At 35.3% G+C, this 20,808-nt stretch overlaps 2 protein-coding genes across 3 annotated transcripts; both read left to right on the top strand.

Annotated features, from left to right (window-relative positions):
* The first annotated feature begins 1,485 nt into the window (after positions 1-1,485).
* On the top strand, positions 1,486-11,667 carry LOC132030361 (uncharacterized). Of its 2 annotated transcripts, none has more exons than XM_059419965.1 (14): positions 1,486-1,691; positions 3,021-3,397; positions 3,490-3,558; positions 3,756-3,863; positions 4,350-4,424; positions 4,706-4,867; positions 5,327-5,362; positions 5,623-5,729; positions 5,900-5,971; positions 8,256-8,304; positions 8,427-9,019; positions 10,486-10,698; positions 10,771-10,891; positions 11,360-11,667. In XM_059419965.1, exons 2-14 carry the CDS (start codon positions 3,035-3,037, stop codon positions 11,429-11,431), a joined length of 2,040 nt encoding a protein of 679 aa, XP_059275948.1. In that variant the 5' UTR covers positions 1,486-1,691; positions 3,021-3,034; the 3' UTR covers positions 11,432-11,667. The 2 variants fall into 2 exon arrangements, with proteins under 2 accessions (XP_059275948.1, XP_059275947.1); XM_059419964.1 differs by lacking the exon at positions 1,486-1,691 and adding an exon at positions 1,768-1,801.
* Positions 11,668-18,536: 6,869 nt separating this feature from the next.
* On the top strand, positions 18,537-19,685 carry LOC132031829 (F-box protein At5g62510-like). The gene has a single exon (XM_059421723.1). The coding sequence runs from the start codon at positions 18,537-18,539 to the stop codon at positions 19,683-19,685; it is 1,149 nt and encodes a 382-aa protein (XP_059277706.1).
* The last annotated feature ends 1,123 nt before the right edge of the window (positions 19,686-20,808 follow it).

Raw genomic sequence — 20,808 nt, 5'->3', positions numbered from 1 at the left:
TACTTGTGCCTTAGTTTTCGGCACAAACCAAGTAACATTAGAACTACAATTATGTCCTAACAGAGTTTGGACCATTCTGGGGTTCCTTTATGCTGCTACAGTTTATCAAATTTGGGTGGAACGGAACAGGCACAGATTAGAGCAGAAGAGTCGAGGCAGTGCAGTTATCCTCAAGGACATACTTCAATTGCATATAGTCGGACAAAAGCAGTTCAGATGGAGCAATATTTTACAAAGCTTGACCTTGAGTCTGTAATTAGCGGCTTATCAGTTAGTGTAGGTTAGCTTAGTGAATAGTTCTAAAGTGGTCTCGTTTTCGTGTACTGGTCCTTGAGTCAAAGGGCTAGTCTGTGTAAATATGCTTACTAGGTTAATGAAAATTTTCATTTGACCAAAAAAATAAAAATAAAAAAAAAATTGGACCAGCCAATTTGATGGGAAATTGTGCAATTTGATCACGAGTTGGTTCAAATTTAGACGGGTCAAAAGTAAATCAAGTCAACAAACGAGTCATAATCTAACCTGTCCAAACCCCACAAGCTACTTGGGTCAATATGGGTTTGGGTCAAAATGTGTAGGCTAACGGGTCATAACTTAACTTATTCTAGCTTAAGCGAGTTCGGTGGGTTACATAATAATGAATTAAGTTATAAAGGATTTTTTTGCTATAAAAGGAAGATGTGCATTTTTTATTTTATTTTATAAAGATTCAGTTATTTATAAGGGAAATTTATTTTCTGAAGCTAAAGAAAAAGAAGAAGGGAAGTCCTTGCCCGCCTAGGTTCGAACCCGGCCAACAACATTTCTTTTATAGGGATCTAGTAGCTCAGTTGGTTGACTACATGGACTTTTACCTTGTTGGTGAGGGTTCGAATCCTTGTATGTTAGTTAGTAGCCGTTTCACCTTGCAATTTGAAGTTCAAATTTAAAGGTTTAATTTGAAATCAATGGTTGTTTATGACATTTGAAAAAAACTTCAATTTCAATTTGAAAATTTGATTTCAAATCCCAAATCCCACTAAGAGATAGGATTTCAATTTCAAGTTTGTGATTTTAATTTAAAAAATTTAAATTAACTCATAAGTTTATATTTTATAAAAAAGACCTATAACTTTAAATTTTACAAATAAAAAATAAAAAAATAGATCCATTCTCAACGTGAAGAGATTGTTTGTGAGGATTATATTAAAAAATAACTAGTTCCTACTATTGTTATTGATTTACTGGACCAGTAAATCTTTGTAAAAATTATGTTTTAATCGCAAGCATTTAATTATAAAAGGAACATGTAGATATTCTGTTATGATTTACTAATTTGCTAAAATTGTAAGAATCAAGCAAGGTGGATGGTTCTCACAAATTGTCAAATTCTTATGTTTATGAGAAAAAATAAAATCTAAATGCAAATAAAAATGCAACTTTAAACACAAACTAAAACCCTTGTATAGTTGTATGTTATTGTTGCCGCAAAACCTAATTCGAACTCTAAAGGCACCTTTTTTCTTTTTAGCATATAAATATAATATATTCTCACTTTTCTCAAACAAATTAAAATTAAATATTATGGTCTGCCACTTAAACAATCACTAGTCTACATGGAGGAGAACAAAGTTATTGCTACTGCTAATTAACCCTTTTCTTTTCGAAAACACATAACTAATCATTCGGTGAATATTGACTGTTATATTCAGGTAGTTTTTCAGTTTGCTTCGTTGTTATTTGCTGTATTTTGTTAATGTTGCTACACCCATTTGTCTCGTTTTGCTGTATTTGATTGGAAACATGGTTGCACTCTGTTGTGGTTTGTGTTGTTTAATGTTTGAACCATATTGTCTTTGTGCTGTTAATTGTATTGATTGGGGAAACTTTTAAGTCTGGACATCCTATATTACATTTTATGTTTAAGTCGTTACTGCATATGTTTTCATAATTGCTATATTTCTGCTTTACTTGAGCCGAGGGTCTATCGGAAACAACCTCTCTATCTGTCAAAGTAGGGGTAAGGTCTGCGTACACTCTACCCTCCCTAGCAGAGGCGGAGGGAGGAAGGGCCAAGGAGGTTCATCCAAATCCCCTTCGGCGGAAAATTACACTGTTTATACATGGTTAAATTTATTTTTAGGTATGTATAGTAGACATTGAACCCCCTTTGGCTTTTTCGTGTGTTTACTTTGTCATATTTTGAAACCCTTTAGTGAAAATTCTGGCTCCGCCACTGCTCCCGTACCCCCACTTGTGTGATTACACTGGGTATGTTGTTGCTGTTGAGTATCTAGCCAGAAGAAAGTGAATAAGTTAAGAAGCATAATGTAGTGAAGAAATCTTGAAGGATTGCTGACCGTGATTAGAGTTTAGATTTAATTCACATGGTGATCTTTATTAGGCTTTATAAAATAAAGAGTTAATGATCAAAACCACACCTAAACTATTGTTTTTCCGCGAGTTTACAGCCCAACCATCACCTGTTAGCTTGCCCCACCTGAACTATTGCCATCTATGTATTAAAACACAATCAGTTGTTTCCTTTTTCCTACCTGAACTATCACCAATTCTTCAGGTAGGAAAAGGTAGGAAAAGGAACAACTAATAGTTGAGGTGTGTTTTAATACATAGATGATGATAGTTTAGGTAGGAAAAGCGAATAGGTGATATTGGGGTGTGAAACTTGAGGAAAAATGATAGTTCAGGTGTGTTTTTGACCATTATCTCTAAAATAAAAGAACCAGAACACAAAGTACAAGAACAGAGAGTTTAATTCACGCCTGGAGCATTTTTTTTAATCATCATTGGCTTTTAGTGTGGACAGGTAGACTTAATTCTGTAAATGATGTGAATGATTTTTTTTGGATTAGCTTCCCTAAAGATGTAGCATGGCATGTCCTTGAAGCTCCAACTAAAACCAACGGCAAAAAATCAGAAAAAAGAGATTATGATTAGTTTCTCACAGTCAGCTCCAATTAATAAACCTTAAATCCTTCCTCCACCATTATTACTTGGATTGAAGTTTCACTTTTTGGCAGAGTACATCAAGAAAATGGCGGAGATGGATTTGGATTTCGACAGTCCAAGTAAAGTTCCGACTAGGCAAGCCCGTTTTGCTCCCAAATTCTCTAAATTAAAGCCCCAACCAGAAACCAAACCCAAAAGTGAAACACTGCCTTCATCTGATTCGGCTGTTTCGACGAAAAAGGAAGAATTAGGTTCACAACCCGCACTAACAGATCATCTAGAGAAAAACGGAGCGGCAACGGGTAAGGACAACATTCCATTGGACCAGGAGACTACGGGAATCGACGTGGCGGAAGAACAAGTTGCGATGGAAACTGACAGCGATCAAGATGAAGTTATTCGTGAAGTTGATGTGTGTTTTACCCCTTCCTTCGATCCCATCACTCAGGTTGATTTTTCTAGATTCAAGAAATGGTTGTTTATTTGTTGAATTTTCCAAAATTTTCAGTTTGTTAAGAATAATTTTCTCTTCTTTGTCAGCTATATGTGTTTCAATATCCATTAAGGCCCGTATGGCGTCCCTATGAATTGGAGGAAAGATGCCAAGAGGTGAGTTACAATTGCTTTCAATGTTTTTTGTTTGGTGAACAAATTGGTCATTTTTTTATTATGTGAGATAATGAATAGCATCAAAGAGTAAATTGAAAATGTGATGCTAAAGACAAGAATGAACTGGCTGGTTTTAGATGACCAGCTTGGACGTCTGAATTCAGATTTTTTTTATTTTTATTTTTTTATATTTGCAGGTTAGGTTGAGACCTTCAACTGCAGAAATGGAGGTTGATTTGGCGATAGATTTTGATTCTAAAAATTTTGATAGAGACTCTGTTCATGCAGCAACGATGAAAAAGCAGGTTCATTTGATTTATCCTTTAAATTTAAAGAGAATCTTTGAGATTTATGGAAATGACTTTTAATATATTTTCTCTTCTTAAACCGCAATAGAGACAAAAGAAATTAGGTTATTTCTTTCCATACTGTGTAAGCCTTGGTGGGCAGATTTACCCGGTACATTTGTTGGTAGCGGGTGGGAGGTAGCACATGCCCGGTGTAATAGTCCAGGTGTTTATAAAAAAGCTACACCACACGCGCGCGCACACACATTCTATATATATTCTCTCCTTTCCCTAGTGTCCGAGCATAAAATTATGAGAGATAGGCTTAATGCTGCTAGCAATTGGCTGCTAAGATCAGTTTTTCTCCCTTTTAAAAAAAAAAAATTGTATTTTGCGAACTTTGACATTTAGATTCTGGAAACTCTGCACTTGATATTTGTTCCCTTAGAAGGAAATATAGTTCTAATTGTTTTAGCCAGAATCTGATTATTTCTCTTTTTCCAGACTCTTTCTACAACATGGGTGCCATTACCAAGTTGCGCCTCTGGATATGCTGTTGGGGTCCTCATTGGTGATAAGGTAAACAATTTGTTGTTGATGGCTTAAATGCATGTTTAACTTCTAGCCTCGTGGAGATCTGATTGACTAAAAGTTAGTCTTCCGCAGGTTTTGTATGTGCTTATGCATGTTCAGCTTTTGTCCTTCTCTTTTTCAAAAACTAATTAGGACCATAAAAATGTCGGGTGGCTACTCTCTCAACTTCAAGTCCAACAAAGTCAATTTTATATCAAAAGAAAAAAAATATCAAAGCTTGTTTATGTTCCCCATAGTCATGCTCTTGCTTCCTGTTTGTTATGCAGTTCCACCTCAACCCTGTTCATGCAGTTGTACAGCTCCGACCATCACATCAGCATCTTAAGGAAAGTGAGTTGAAGAAGAACATTACCTCCAGCAATGACGAAAAAAATGTTGAAAATGAAGACGTCAAGGAGAAAAAGCCTGTGGCTCCATCAAAGAAACAGGTTCATTTCATGATTTGCTCCATGATGCCAGCTTCTAAACCCAACTTACATGGACTATGTATATGATTGCTTTTCATGCGATATTATGGTATAGATCAGTGGCTAGCACTTAAAATATCATACGTCAAGGACTTTCCGGTTCCTGATTTACCAGGTTTGCCACATTTTTGGAAAATTAATGATAAAGATTGGTCTTCTGTGGTTAAGCACTTTGCTACTTTCAAGACTTTTTTTTTTCTAATATGGTAAACTCCACACTCAAACCCCACTACCCAGGAGCTCAGTACCCGCCTTTCCACTTTGCCTCACTTGGTGACTCTGAGTCAACCCCAACCTTATTGTTGGAGGTGGAGGATCTTTTGCAACTAGCCTATACCTTCCGTGATGATGTTCAAACTTTTTGTATAAGTGCTTTACCTTTTCTTTGATTTATTCTTGAAACATATACCTTTTGTGCAGAACAAACCACCTGGGAACGGCAAGGATATTGGAGAGGTATGACACCTCTGAACATGTACCGACAAATTTTCCGCTTTTCAATATTAGCAACAACTCTCCATATTGTTCTTTAGCTTGAGTGGCTGCTGATTTTTCATCTACTATGGTTTGGATTGACGTTTCTGTTGCAAGTGTTTCTATTTATATTTGCTCAAGAGCAGTTAGCTTTCTCCATGCAGTTGCAAATATCATTTCAAACAGTTTCATTAATGCAGATCCTTGTGAAGTTATTGATATCTGTTTTATTTCCTGTTTAGCATTGGTTACATCTAAAATACCATGGGGCCAGGAGTGACATTTCAGCCAGACATCTGCAGAAAATGGCTGTGGAGGAAGGTTCTCCAGTACCATTTTCAATGAACCCGTATGTGTGCTAATATGGTTGATTTTTCTTTTCTTGAGCGATATGATTTTTGCAAATTGCTGCTGTTCAGGACAACTAAAAGAAGCATTTTTCCTGCCTTGGAGCGTAAATTTAACTACTCTCATTCTTATTCTAATACCAGTTTTCTTTATTGCTAATTTGATACGCAGGAGTGATTATCTGAACGCCTTTTGTCCTGGAAGACCAGCCGACACTGACAAATTCGAAAAGCTTCGAATAAGGTACTGCAACTGCTCTAATTGGTCGTTCACATCGATTTTTTTTTGACATTGAAAGGTTTGGAGGTGTTGCTAACGACAACAACAATTTTTTTATTTACATCTATGATCATATAGCTGTCTTCTTCTTTGTTGTGGGGTGTTATCGTCCTCTAGTATTGCACTATCGCTGCACCATTTCACTACTGCAAATTATTATTTTTTCATGGAAATTGCAAATTACTGTAATGTATTTCCTTATTTCCTGCTTTTCTTTTTATTTATTTATTCACTTTTTGCTTTCTGTACAATGTTGAGTAGAGTTGTGATGATCTTTGATTTCTTGTTCATAATCTAGTTTTTAGTTAGCAATTGAGTTGTCTTTGGTTGATGGACTGGTAATTTCCTACAATGACCGGGATTGGATTCACATAGTAGCTTAGCCTAGTCGTTGCGTCAATGAATGTAATTCTCACCGACTAACTTTGTAGATCAAAATGGAAAAGAAACATTTTTCTGAGCTGGGGAAAATTCTTTTTAGTTAAAAAGGAGGGGGCACAGGATTGCTCTGGCTTGGACTTGGGGAGAACGGAGAATTTCACTAACAGAATCAAGTTTAACAAAATATTGTGCAGGGGATTTCTAAGAATGCAGCATTGGGAGGTTTAGCTAATCTTTGGTGATGTGTCAAGTTGGAGCAAATAATATTTGGGGGAAAATTAGGAGAGAATGTAAACACAAGAAAAGAGTGGAAGCTATTAGTCGCTCAAACACTAAGGTCTAGCTAATCTTTGGCAAATGGTGTGCCATGGATCTATTATTAGCAAGTCCATTCTTTTTTCCCCCTGATTTTGATGGTTGAACTTTGTCTATAATTAGGTCAAGTACATATTGGTCTTCCCTCTAAGGGACGCTTTAGAAACAGTCTAACCCCTAAATTTTCTCGTGCCATCAGAGGCAAAAAGCGAAAAAAAATCTCCGGTCTACTTAGAGGCGGAGCCAAGGTCTGAAGCTTATGGGTTCAGGATTCTAGTCTGAAGTTATTGGGTTCTAAATTAATAGTTTATACTTATTCAATAATTTTTTTAAAAATAAATACAGAGTTTGAACCAAAGCTACTGGATTCGGCCGAACCTGTAACCGAAGCATTAGTTTTGCCCCTGGGTCTACTGGGACTATGAAGGTTTAGATACTAACACCGTGAAGCGGTAGGCCAAGCAGGAAAATGAGAGTACTCTGACTTTAATTGCAAGGCACAATTAAAGCTGCATTTAGAAAGAAAAGTGACTCAAGACAATAAAATTTAAAAACATTATATGTAAGTTGTAGAGATAAAATAACAATAAACACAAACAACTATATGGACAAATCAAAGCAGACAGAGGTCGTGGCTTTGAGTTTCACCGCCACTATTATCAAATAGAATTTTCCCCGTGCTCGCGCTCTCTAAAATAGCTTAAACTTTTATGTGAGATGTTCCCTCACTTCAACATATATTCTTTGTTTATGGAAGGAAGGAAGCATTGTTATCCCCACTTTTCTAAAAAATGTATTTCAAAGTCAATTGTGGTGTTTGTTGGGGGGTAAGGTTAAAGGTTAAAGCTTTGTTGCTCTCTTGGTTTGCCATTATAGTAAATATGAGCAGTACGAAATGCAAGGATACATTGCTTCGTTTTTGCAGAGAGCCTAGTCTGCCAAAAAGTGGTTTTTGTACTTGATTTTTTAGCAATGAAATAAAAAAGAAAACGTGGTCTTTGCTTCTTTCTAGTTTAGAAATAATTGGCAGATCTACAAAACTCTACGGAGCAGTTATGTGATAATCTTAATTTCGTTTCTTTTTTCATCACTCCTTGAGGCCAAGGACGGGAGTGGACTGTTGTTCCAGAATTTGCAGTTGGACACATTTTCATCACTGGTCATCTGATCCTTGATGTTCTACCTTTGTCATCTATCAAATTGATTTATTTTCATATATCGTAAAAAAAAAACTTTATCCTTAATAGCCATCAGTTGAAGTTGATCCCTTGTAATTAATTATTATTGACTGATGTTACTAATATTTGTTGTGGGTGTGCTGATATAGTTTGACATAAATATGCTGCCTCTGACTTGAATTGCTTCTGTTTGTGATTCTTCTATTGTCTTTCTCTAGCCAGAAATTTGCTGTTTCTTATCTTTAATATCTCAGCCGTGTGAATAGATAGCAGTTCTTGATATGCCATGTTTCTCAACTATCTTAAATTAACATTCTTTCCCAGTCATTATATGCTACTCCTAACATGTAAATTGTTTAATGGATGGTTTTCAGGTTGTCTCAATTACCTCTTGAAGAACGGGTTAGAACTTGGCTTCTTGAGGTTTGTACCCACTATTTGGATTGTGTGCTTGCATGTATCTTCTTATGCCTGCAACAAAGTTCATTTACATGGCCCCGTGGTCCTTATAACTCATAAAGGCAGTACATTTCTAAATCTGACAGGGGCCTCCAATTCATCGTTTTGATGCTCTAAAGCACCTAGCGCCAGATAATCCTGTTGACGAGATTATGAGAGTCCTCCAAATATACGCTCAATTAGTTCAAGGATTGTGGGTTCCAAAAAGTTCATTAGTCTATGGAACGAATAGTGGAATTGAAGTTTTAGCGAGGAATTTTGTTCTTTATGAGTTTACCAAGAGTATCTTTATTAAGAAGTCAGTTTTTGGTAGGAGGCCTGAATTCCTTAAAGCTGCGACACCAGCACTAAAAGCATTAGCTGTTGAGAGGACTGACCTGAATGATTGGAAGCTCAAAGAGCATCCTGACAAGAAATTTGAAAACCTTTATGGTGATGTTGTGAGGGAGCAGCAAGCTACCTGGGAGTGCTTGGGGAAAAAGATCAATGAGGTTTTGCCTGGAGGAAGAAACAGGACTGCTGTGAAGAATCCCTTAAACCCAAATGCCAAAATTCCTACATTGCCAAGTGGTGATAAACCCACTTCTAGCTCACTTTTGAGAACATCCATGTCTGAAGAAATTCGAGAAGCTTTACCAAAGGCGCTTCAAAATGTATTTAGAACTTATAAGGTTTGCAGGTGAGATCTCTGAAAACGACTTATGAACTTGCTGCCTTTGTTGTTTAGCATCTAGTGAATAGTGATTTTGGATATTCATCATCTTAGTCACGCAAATTGTTAGAGTCTGAGAATAAGTAGGCGTTTGGCCATAGATTTCAAATATTTTTTACTTTATTCGGAATTTATGAAGTTGGAGTTGTGTTTGGTTATACTTTTTGCAAAGGAGAGAATAGAACACTTTATTGAAAGTAATGAAGATGGAATTGGAAAACAGTTTGGAGCACTTATCCAAATTTGGACATCCAACTTTAAGTTGGATCTGAAAATTTTATTATCAAACACTGATTTTGAAATAAAGTGAAAAATTATTCCGGAAGAAAGTGAATAATTCTCATGGCCAAATGGGTCCTGTAATTTTACAATCACGTCCGAGCTTTTTTAAATTGCTTATGCTCCCTCCAACTTCTGCCACCTGTTGTCGCCCCTTTGTGTTTGGTTCAAGAAACTCCCCCACCACCCTTCTCTCCGTCCTTCATAATCTTGTCTCACTAATCACATCATCTTTTTATGGTTTTTGATATTATCCTTTGGATCCTTATGGAATGCGTAAATAGGTGGTTATTTTTCTCCCCTGCAGGCTATGTTGCTCGGACTGTTCAAAAATGTCAACGGGTGCGTGTCGTATTCTCCAAAAGTAGTGTATTTTTGGAGAATCCGACACGGGTGCAGCATTGACAGTGAAGAGTCCACGCAACTTAGCCTGCGAGTCAATTAGCTCTTTACACAATTCTTCCTGATTTCACCCTGCCTCTATTTGATTGTTTCATCCTGAGTATGACCAGTCTTCTAAAAGGATGAGGTGGTCTAGTTATAGGACATTTTTCTTTTCTTTGGAATATTTTAATACCTTTGAGTAGTGGTAATCCATTGCCCCTCAAAAGTCTTGTTTATGTTGACTTGTCAGTTGAGGTAACTTGTGCTGAGTATTTAGGTCGAAATTGTCCATCACAAGATTTATGCTTTGTCTTTCTGGTATGTTATATACTCTCTCGGTTTCAATTTGTTTGTCTTACTTCCCTTTTTAGTCCGTTTGAAGAAGAATGCATCTTTCCTTTTTTGGCAACTCAACTTTCCACATGACATGTTTAAGATCACAAGATTAAAGGACATTTAGGTACATTTTACATATCTTTAATTTAAGACCACAAGATTCAAAAGTATTCTTTACTTTTTCAAACTTCGTGCCAAGTCAAAACTAGACAAACAAATTGAAACGGAGGGAGTATCTACTTTACTTTTCTAGAATGGGAATGGATCATAACTTAGAATATATTACATTGTCTTTTTCCTGAGATTTAGAAGGAACAGAGTATTTTTGTTGTTCAAGAAAAAACTGTGCATGACTTATTTCATTTAACATGATTTCCTCCATCTAAATTTGTGACCCCTAACAGATTGACAATCCACTTTTTACTTTTTGCCAGTTTCCAACAGATCTGCCAAGTTCTGCAAACACCGGCAGATTCTACGTCATCTCCTCAAAAGGGAGCTCCAAAGAAAGCTATCACTGCAGCCGTTGGTGTTTCTGATGCACCTCAAGAGGAGATACAGGCAGCGCTTAATCAGGTTGCTGTAAACATCCATGGTGTCTATGTTTTGAAGTCATCGCCAGATAATCCACAGTATGACGCATTGAGGTTAGTAACTATTGCTATTATAACTAAAACTAATTGATGAACACCTGACTAATACATAGTTTTGGTTATCAGGAAAGTTGTAATTGATCTTTTTATGGCTGAAGGGCCTAGTGCAAAGCTAAAGAAAGCATCTATATTTGAAGCTGCCAAGTTGCAACTGAAAAGGGATATTACTAGTGTTGAGTTTCAAAAGGTGAGTAGTGCTTCTTTACTTGTCATGAGAATCTAGGAATATCTTCTTTGACATTATTGTATGGATTCTCACGTAATTGGTTATTATTATAGTTGATGCAGTGATTCAATTAGTCAATACGCCTACTTCGGGTTATTTAAATACTTGCAAGTAATTTGTCTTTGAAGGCATATGTACGGGTCTCTAAAAATTGTGGTTCTCTAAATCTCGCATGGAATTTTTTGATTGAATATGAAATGTAACAGTTCCAAAATTCCATGTTATCTGATTCTATACTCGGCATCATTGTGGTCTAGAATCCTTCATCTTGTACTGTGAATGAGCTCCAGTGTGAAATGTTGTCGGTCCATCACATTGCATGATCTTTCTAAAATTGATTCATTGCTTTTGTCTAATTTCCTGATAGAATAAGTAAAGAAAATACTTTTTTGACTACCTGAATGCTAAATATTTTTCTATGCTCCCCAGGTTATGAAGGAACTATGTCATTCAAAAAATTCAGCATGGGTTTTGGCAAGTGGTGACAGCGATCCACAATAGTCTGCATTCTTTAATTCAAGTTGTACAGGTCATGGAAAGTACATGTTACTTGCTGAAATTCTCAGCAAGTTAGCTTTGGTTGAGGTTTCACTTTACTCTTGAGAAGCACAATTGTTTAGCTTTGGGGTTATGCCATGTCTCAAAGTTAGGAAACGCGTTGCTAGTTGCCAACTTACCATTATCGCGATAGGATGATCAATAACTATGCATAAAATTAAGTAGAGTCGATTTGATTATTTAAGATTTTTAAATTACGTTTTGTGGCCTTAACCGAACGAATTAAAATTAGTCGGTAAAAGTTATGAAAAAAAGTTTTAAGATATTAAAAGGCTTTAAAGGCCTAGGTGCAAGTAGGATTTCATCTGACTATTGAAGAAGATATAATTACATAAATAAAATGTGCTTCCTTTAACAACTTAAGCTTTTAGAAGAGAGATAGTCATGTATCTCAACATAGTATAAGAGCAAACAAAGATCATGAGTTCGAATCACACTCCCATGTTGAATTGTATCAGGTCGGTGAGTAGGAGGTAAATTTATCTTTTTAGATGGTTTACACCTTTTGAACTAGTTTTTGAAATTGAGTTAGACTCAAAATTCACTTTCTTATAGTAATATCAGATTCAGGCTCACCCAATTCCTGTTCCACCTTTGGCCTCTACATTATCTTATCCATGCTCGAGTTAACAGGCTTGAGAGTTCGAGTGGTATTGAATTGTCCCATATTGGTGGGCGAGAGACAAGTGTTGAGCTTAATGGCGAGAGACAAAGTGTTGTAAATAATACAACAATAACATACCTAGTGTATTTTCACAGGTGAGGTTTAGAGAGGGTAGATTGTACGCAGACTTTATTCGTACCTCATGGAGATAGAGAGGTTGTTTCAGAAAGACCTCGGCTTAAGTAACACATTACAAGATAACTTGAAGAATTCATGGACATGGATAGCTGTTGTACTATATTTCCTTGTGGTAGGTCTATTCATCCTTTTGCTTCTCTTTACCCCCCTTATTTTTCTATTAAATGATTCCTCTCTTTTGGAAGGAATGAGTAAATAGTTCAATTACAATCTTTTGCATGCACGAGTCCTAGAAATTAGGAAAACTCTGTCACTTAATAATAAATTCTGAAAAATTATTAGTATTAGTATGGGAATTAAATTAAGCTTTGAATGGATATCTTGAAGTCGTGGACTCCCTCGATCTGTACAGCTGACTGAGCAACAAAGCTTCCACGCAAAAATATCTCAATCTTATGTAGAACATTAAGAGAGCGCGCGCATATATATATATATATATATATATATATAACAAGCTGCTTGTAATTTTGAAACAATGCATGGTCAAGAAATCAAGTATTTAGATTTCATGACGCATAAATGTTGTCCCATGATTTCTGCCAATGTTTTATATATATGGTGTGCTCTTCAATTACTTAGAGAACATGCCATTGAAGTTCTAAAATATTTCAATCATCTCTGTACCAGTTAGTTGGAATAAGAAAATTGTACCAATCGTCTTAATACGTGAAATATCAATTCATGCAATGATACAATGTAGGAAAAATATAATGACCTTCATCGAATTAGTACACCTTTACTATTATAGATATCTATGAGGTGAAGGGAGAAAACCGAAGAATATTGGCAAGAAATAAATCTTTGTTATCATGACCCGTCCAAGTTTGGAGGAGTTAATGGTCCGCTCCTTTATCAACTCAGCCCACATATTGATTCGCCCAATTCGGCTCATCTAAAAGGGTCATTTGCACTTTAGTCTCTATTTGTGTTGGTCATTAATTTTTACCCTTCAAGACAAATAGCTTTCCACATGGCATAAGTTTATATTTTGGGGAAATTTCATAAATATACAATTTGCTCACTTATATTGGCAAAAAATAGCCTGAAACTAACATTGCAAAGCTTTAATCTAAAAACACTTTTATACAGTACTATACACTTATATACAAAAGACAAGTACATTATGTATATAAGTGTTTGAAGGTGTATACATATTTGTACATGTATATACATAAACTACCCATATACAATATTATAACCCATATACACCCATATACAATATTATACAATATTATAACCCATATATCCATATACATAATTATACACTATTATACAAAAACTAACTTCGTCTTCTTCCTTGAAGCCAAGCACCAAATCCATCCAAAACGCCTCAAAAGCTACACCACATCACCCTAAATTTCAGATTTAGGTTCCTCAATACGTACCCGATCGTTTGCAACAATACTCACTTAAAATGGAGCTTATTTGTGGAAACCCGATTTCAAACTTTGAAGCTTCGAGCTTCAACAATGGACGCTAATGGAGTTTCTGCTTCTTGTTCATGTTAAATCAATGGATAATCACATTTTTAGCTTCAAACAACAGATTCTATTCAAAAAATTGAAACTCCTTGAATCAAATTAAAGACAACTTCGAAGTTTAAACTATATAAATGTCAAAATTGAGCTTTGTCATGTACTTGGCTTGTATTTAAAAAAATGAATTACTCCAAGTATTGTTGCTAATATTTGTGTATTTCATTAGAAAGTAATTATTGAAATAAATTGTATCTCTAATTATAAACTTTGATGTTGTGAATTATAATTATTGTACGATGCCCACATAATATTGAAAGAATAGTGATCGACTTAATAGTTGAATGCAGTAAGAGAGAAATGTAGATTAGCTCTTCAATGCTCTGCACTGGCTCGTCCATTTTAATATTGGAATTTGAATTTACGTTAATTAGTACTAAGAGCTTAAAACGATAGTAATTTGTGTGGTGGAAGAAGAGATAGGGAGAAAGAGGGAGTGGGTGGAGAGAGAGGGAGTGGGTGGAGAGAGGGGGAGGAGTGGGTCATTTTTGTAAGATTTAAAAAAATGGGTCAATTTTGGTAGCATTGTTGCCCTAATTAACATAGGGTGTAATTATCTCTTATATTTTTGCATCATAACATAATATCCACAAGTTATATCTACGCCCTAAGGGAACTTGTGCCCCGCTATGCATAAGTTCGATTTTGAAAGGCAAAAATTAAAGACCAACCCATTTAAAGGACCAAATTCAAGACAAGCCTATTTGAAGGGCAAATCGTGCAATTTCTTCATCGAAAAGTCGGGTTAATTCATGAGAAACTCTTATCAAGATATTTTGAAAAAAGACCTCCTTTTTGGTATGATATATATATATATATATATATATATATATATATATATATAATAAGAAAAGAAAACAAACAAAGAAATTAGAACTTAGTAAAAGTTGAGTGGATTGGGCTATGACCTACTATTTAACCCATTAATTCTAGGGGAAATAACCCATATATACGGTCCACGCATCTAGTTTGCAGCTGATGTAGCCCACTGTTCATCAGCGTATAGATAAAGTATTTGTTCTATATAGCTTTATATATACATTACATATACTTTGTATATATGCATATGTTTTTCATAAACACATGAAACCAACTAAATTGCAATGTATAGATAATGTATATGTTCTGTATAGCTATATGTAAGTTGCTTAACTTCCTTTGTAACGTTATGTATACATCATTATACACTATTATACATTACATCTATATATATGTATTACATATACATTCTTATACTCAAGCATTGAACTTGAACATGATTTCCTAATCTCTAACTGGTCTTATCAATCCCCAACTATTGTTTGAACACGTTTTGATGTGCAACTAAACGCCTAATGGCCTTTGATGTGGAAACAACGACATTGCAGAAATTTATAACAATTCAAAAGTTTCTCTTTTTTTCTCTTCGTTCTTCTGATAGAATTATTCTACAATCGAAGGCAGACCAAGTGCGATGCTCTTGTAGAGGAAGAGATACCGAAATCACTTAAGGAGGGAAAGTTCCAAAGCATTTGCTTTAACAAAAATGTACAAACACAAAGACCAAATACTTATATCCAAAAGAATTGATTAAAAAAATATAGAATGGACCAGATGAAAGAAACCCTAATTTCTGCCTTTTTTGAAGATTCACACATAAAAATTGAGACAACCCAACAATATCCTTTGACTGAAATACTCACTCAATCAATTTTAAGGTTCTTTTTTTGAGAAATTCAAAGAACAAGAATATATAAATTGATGTTGACATTTTAGGGATGGAAGAGAAAAAGTAGAAGACAAGAAAGAAACCCCAAAAGGAACTTAAGATCCAAGACTCAAGGAGCGGAGAAAGAGGAATATGGGGAGAAGGGAAAAATGTTAGTTGAGTTGGGGAGCTTAGGAAAAATGTAGAAAGAGATGGCGAAGCCATGGGAGACAGAGATTCAAAAAGCAGAGCATCTTGCAAATTAAGAGCCCGTTTGGATTGGCTTATAAGTTGCTTATAAGTTGCTTATAATTTTTTGAGTGTTTGGTCAAGCCAAACTTAAAGTCATTTTGTGCTTAAAATAAGCTCAAAAAAATAATTGGGCCCATTTGACTTAACTTATCTAAAAGAAATCCTTTATATGTTGAAAACAAATTTTTATAAGCCAAAAAAAATAAGTTAGACTACCCCAACTTATTTTTTTAGCTTATAAGTCAAACAAATTTTATAGGCATAAGCCCATCCAAACAGGCTCTAAATAGGCGGACGGATAATTAGTATAAGGAGTGGATAGTTGGGTCAAAATTGACAAATTAGATCTCCAAATAAACACTCAGCTTAATTTTTCTTTAATTCTAATTAATTTCAGACCAAGTACCTTTGAGCAGGTTAATAACCCGCTGATTTATTAGGAAAATATGGAGTATAACTTGTGTATTAATTTAGTCACACAACACTATTATCAGTTATTGCTTCATAGTCCATATCGAAAGCTCGAATTATTAGATGAAGAAGAACTTCTTGTTTATTCTAGCTTTCCATGATTTAATTAATCACGCACTATGACACGTTCATGATTTAAATGATCATATCTATACGATTTATTATTTTTATTTTTAGGAACTTCAGCAATTTGGAGCTTTATAAGTTTAGATCAATTTGGAGCTTCAAACAATTCTTTTTAATTTGCAATTAATTTGACTTTGAGATACCTTTAATATCATTGTACGTACTATATCTTAGAGAAAACGTAATCTACTTGTCGAAACTTTAAAGTATGTTATATTTTTGTAAGCTTCATTGTACACTCGTCTAAAATCAATGGCCCACCGAACACTTCAACATTACTTCTTGAAGATATTCAAATATGTTAAACAGGAGTGTCGTGTTAAATTAGACGAGTCAAAATAAGTCAAAATCAATAAACGAATCATAACCTAACTTGTCCAAACTTTCAAATTTATTTGGACAATATATATGGATTAGGTCAAAATGTGTAAATTAATGAGTCATAACCAACCCATTTTAGTTTGAGCGGGTTGTACATGTTATATTTTTTTTTTCCTAAGCAAAGATAAAGACACACTCTAATTCCGAATTAATTCTTAAATTGTTCATCCACCCATTAATAATTTTAATTTCCAGCTATACATAAGCTGGAATGTGTCATGAGTTCAAATACAAACAGATAGATTCGTACAAGAAATAATACATTGCTTCAAAGAACTCTCGAGAAAATTAGAATTCGAATAATCACTTGGACTTCCTAAGTGCAGCAGTCCTAGCAGCACTCTCCTCGGTTTCTTTAAGAGTTTTAGCACTCTCCTCGGTTTCTTTAAGAGTCTTCTTGTACTCTTCCACATATGGTGTCAACCACCAACGATTGACAAAATAAGCAATGGATGCACCGCTAACGAAAGCAACAACCATGTGAGCATCTGGGGAAGATCTAGCATCAGCCAATTTTCTAATGACATCCATAACTCGTCTGTGTTGTAGCTGACTAGGGCTTTTTCTCGAGTACATAATCTTTCGGCAATTTGCAGTAGATGCTTCGTTGGGGTGGTCTTTAAATTTTGCCCTCATATTTGAAATCTTTAAATTTTGCCCTTCGCATAAACCCATAGTTCGTGTTCGAACCCACGCGCAATCAAAATTTTAAAAAAAATTCGCAAGGCAAGTTTAAATTTCGCTATGCCCCCAATAAGATACACTGTGAAGGAATTACCAAAAAGTTATGCCGACCCGCATACTTATGCCTTAGGCAGACTTGGCATAAGTATGCCGGTCCCAGATAACTTTGATAATTCATTCAAAAGTTTATGCCGGATCCGCATAAAAGTTTGCCCATTAAAAGTATGCCCCCACCGCATAACTTTGTGAAGGAATTACCAAAGTTATGCGGTGATCCGCATACTTATGCCTTATGGGCGACTTAGATAAGTATGCCGGTCCGCATAACTTTGATAATTCCTTCACAAAGTTATGCCGGTCCCATAAAAGTTTGCCCATTAAAAGTATGCCCCCACCGCATAACTTTGTGAAGGAATTATCAAAGTTGATCTAACGCATACTTATGCCAAGTCCGCCCATAAGGTACGAGTATGCCGGTCCGTGATAAAATGTGTAATTCCTTAACAAGTGTACGTTGGCGGATAGCGAAATTTAAATCGCCTTGCGATTTTTTTTTAAAATTTCGATCGCGCGGGTTCGAACTCGGGACCTATGAGTGTTAGCCGAAGGGCAAAATTTAAACATTTCAAATATGAGGGACAAAATTTAAAGACCACCCCAAAAGAAGGGCACTCCGCGCAAAAAAATGTAATCTTTCAATGCAGCAGCAGCAGTAGGCGAGAGAGATTGTACGGGTTACATAATGATGGGTTACATTATTTTGGCACCCCAAACTAAAGACACCTTACTTAAAGAAAAGAAAAAACAAATTAGATAGATCAAAAATATTTTTTTTGCTATAAAAGGAACACTTTAATTATATAATTTCCTTAAATTCAGTTATTTATAAGGGAAATTTATTTTCTGAAGTTAAAGAAATCAAAAAAGGAAAAAGGGGGAAAATAACATAAAAAAGAACACAAAACCCTAGTATATTACGGTTGCCGAAAACCCTAGTCGGAGCTCAAAAGGTGACCTTTATACTAGCACTTTTCATATGTAAATAATATATTCTGGGTTCTCTCTTTTCTCAAACAATTAATTATTGTCTTCTGCCACAACCAAGTATACATGGAGGGGAACAAGGTTGTTGCCACTGGTAATTCTTCACATATTCCCCAGGAAATTATGTTTGATATTCTCACAAGGGTTCCATCAGCCAAGTCTCTATTGCGATTTAGGTGCGTTTCTAAATCGTTTTGCTCTCTTATATCACAACCCTCATTCGTTGAAGCACATCTTCAAAAAGGTTCATCAGATCATCTACTTGTCAGTTTCCCATATTACTCCCGTAGGACTTTTATTAGTTGTGACTTAGAACATAAAAAAGTCCAACTAGCTTTTTCCTCATTCCAGTACTTGAATGAGCCATGTTTTCTTCAACTTGACCGTATGGAATCTCTCAATGGCCTAGTTTGCCTATGGAATGAGAATAAAGATGTTGCTATTTGCAATCCTTTCACAAGACAACATGTTTTTCTTCCTAGACCAATTGAAAAAGTTCACCGGAGATTAACTTGTTGCTACTTGGGTTTTGATCCCACGATCAAAAAACATAAAGTTCTCAGGGGAGAAGAACTGGCCACTTTTGGTGGAACTCCGCGCTGGAGTATCTTCACTCTTGGGATGGACACGTCGTGGAGAGAGATTCACTTTTATGCCAAAGTTTTTCCTATAAAGAACAATTGGGTTCATATCAACGGGGTCATTTATTCTGCAGACTTTTATGAATTCTTAGTTGCTTTCAATGTTGGAGAAGAAAATTTTAGCATGACCTCGTTTCCTTGCCGGGTGAAATTAAGCGATGGACTTATGCCACCAACTATAGTGGAGATAAAGGAAGAAGTTGCACTTTTAGATCACAAGAGCTTTCGCGACGATGGCAAGATTATTGTGTATGTTTTAATTAGTAATGGCTCATGTGAAACAACATGGGTGAAGATGCAAACAATTGAACTACCATCAGAGTTCTACAATATAAAAGAGACATTTATGCACTGTCGATTTACCACCACACATAACGGAGAGATTGTATTGATTCCATCCTTCAAGACCAATTGGAGTTGGATGGAGTTTATGTACTCGTTCGTGTTCTTCTATGATACTAGAAAGGAGGAATGGACAAAATCTAAGTTATGTGGAATTGGTCAACGAAATCTCCGAGAGGTGCGGAATAGCGTTTGGCGTAATCTTGTGGAGACTATTCGCTCCTTGGAATAACCTCAATTTAGACTATTGTTGTGATTGGATTTTCTTTTAAAATTCTTGTCAACTCTAGGATTTTGTTTGTTACAAAGAGTTTAATGATGATACTGTTATATTTGGTTTATCTTTGGATAGTCAAAGATAAAAGGATAAAATAGAAAATTAAAGAAGCAAATATTTCCGAAGGAGAAAAAAGTGAGGATTACGTAAAGCACTTGTTTGAGAAAAAAGCTTTAATTCTCATTAGAGGTTAAATTTTTTAATTTTCCATACGTTACCTTTTCCACCCAAAGCAATTAAAAAACGGAAAGTAACTCCACTTGCCCTATCATTAACTCATATGGGCTCATTTCATTAAATAACTCTGGTATTTATAATTTACTGATTACTTTAATAGTATGTTTTTGTTTTTGTTTACCTTCTATTTTCTTGACAGATACGTTATACGTGTATCGATCCCCGTGAACTGAAAGGTGATCGTTATGCCTCACAAATTCTTAAAAACTAGTAATATTTAGATCGCAATTTATGTTGTATAAAATAAAGGGTATATAGAGAGACTGACGATTACTGTTTAAAACATTGTAATGATATGGTGGTGAAATAAATTTTCTAATAAATTATAAAATTGAAAGTTAAAGTAATTTTGACTTTTAAGCTTGTCTTCATTTTAAAGATAGCATATATGAAATAAGCATATAATAAAGAAAGGGATGTAGCTAAATTCCATCTTTCAAGGCAGAGTTTCAGAGATCTGAAAAGAAAGTATAGTCAAATTGCGAAAATTTAATGCAGAAATTAATATAATATCCACGAACTAAACTAATTAGATTTGTAATACAGGTTGTATGAAACTCTTGTTATAATTCTAAGACAAGTTGTATGACTTAATTTAGGTTGTTCCTTTAAGGACACCAAAATCAGCAATCAAGCGCTAGAGTTTATGCACATAGGGCCAACAAAAGCATTAATGCTAGGAGTACTCGCATAAATACAGAGGTTAAACCTCCGGCAAACTGGTATAAATTGAATACGGATGGAGCTTACAACTCAATCACAAAGGAAGAAGGTGCAGGTGGATTAATACGCGACCATACAGGACATGGGGTTGAAGGCTTTGCCACTCGTATTGACGCTC

Source organism: Lycium ferocissimum, chromosome 9 (genome assembly GCF_029784015.1).
Source record: "Lycium ferocissimum isolate CSIRO_LF1 chromosome 9, AGI_CSIRO_Lferr_CH_V1, whole genome shotgun sequence".
In the NCBI taxonomy this organism is placed as follows: Eukaryota; Viridiplantae; Streptophyta; class Magnoliopsida; order Solanales; family Solanaceae; genus Lycium; species Lycium ferocissimum.
The sequence above is the reverse complement of the archived record's forward strand: the minus strand, read 5'-3'. Positions and strand labels throughout refer to the sequence as shown.

Bases quoted from the DNA above. Each gene is read 5' to 3' on its own strand.
- LOC132030361 (XM_059419964.1), top strand. The intron at 3,559-3,755 runs GTGAGTTACAAT...TTATATTTGCAG, and splicing joins TGGAGGAAAGATGCCAAGAG to GTTAGGTTGAGACCTTCAAC. The intron at 4,868-5,326 runs GTTCATTTCATG...CCTTTTGTGCAG, and splicing joins TGGCTCCATCAAAGAAACAG to AACAAACCACCTGGGAACGG.
- LOC132031829 (XM_059421723.1), top strand. From the start codon at position 18,537: ATGGAGGGGAACAAGGTTGTTGCCACTGGTAATTCTTCACATATTCCC.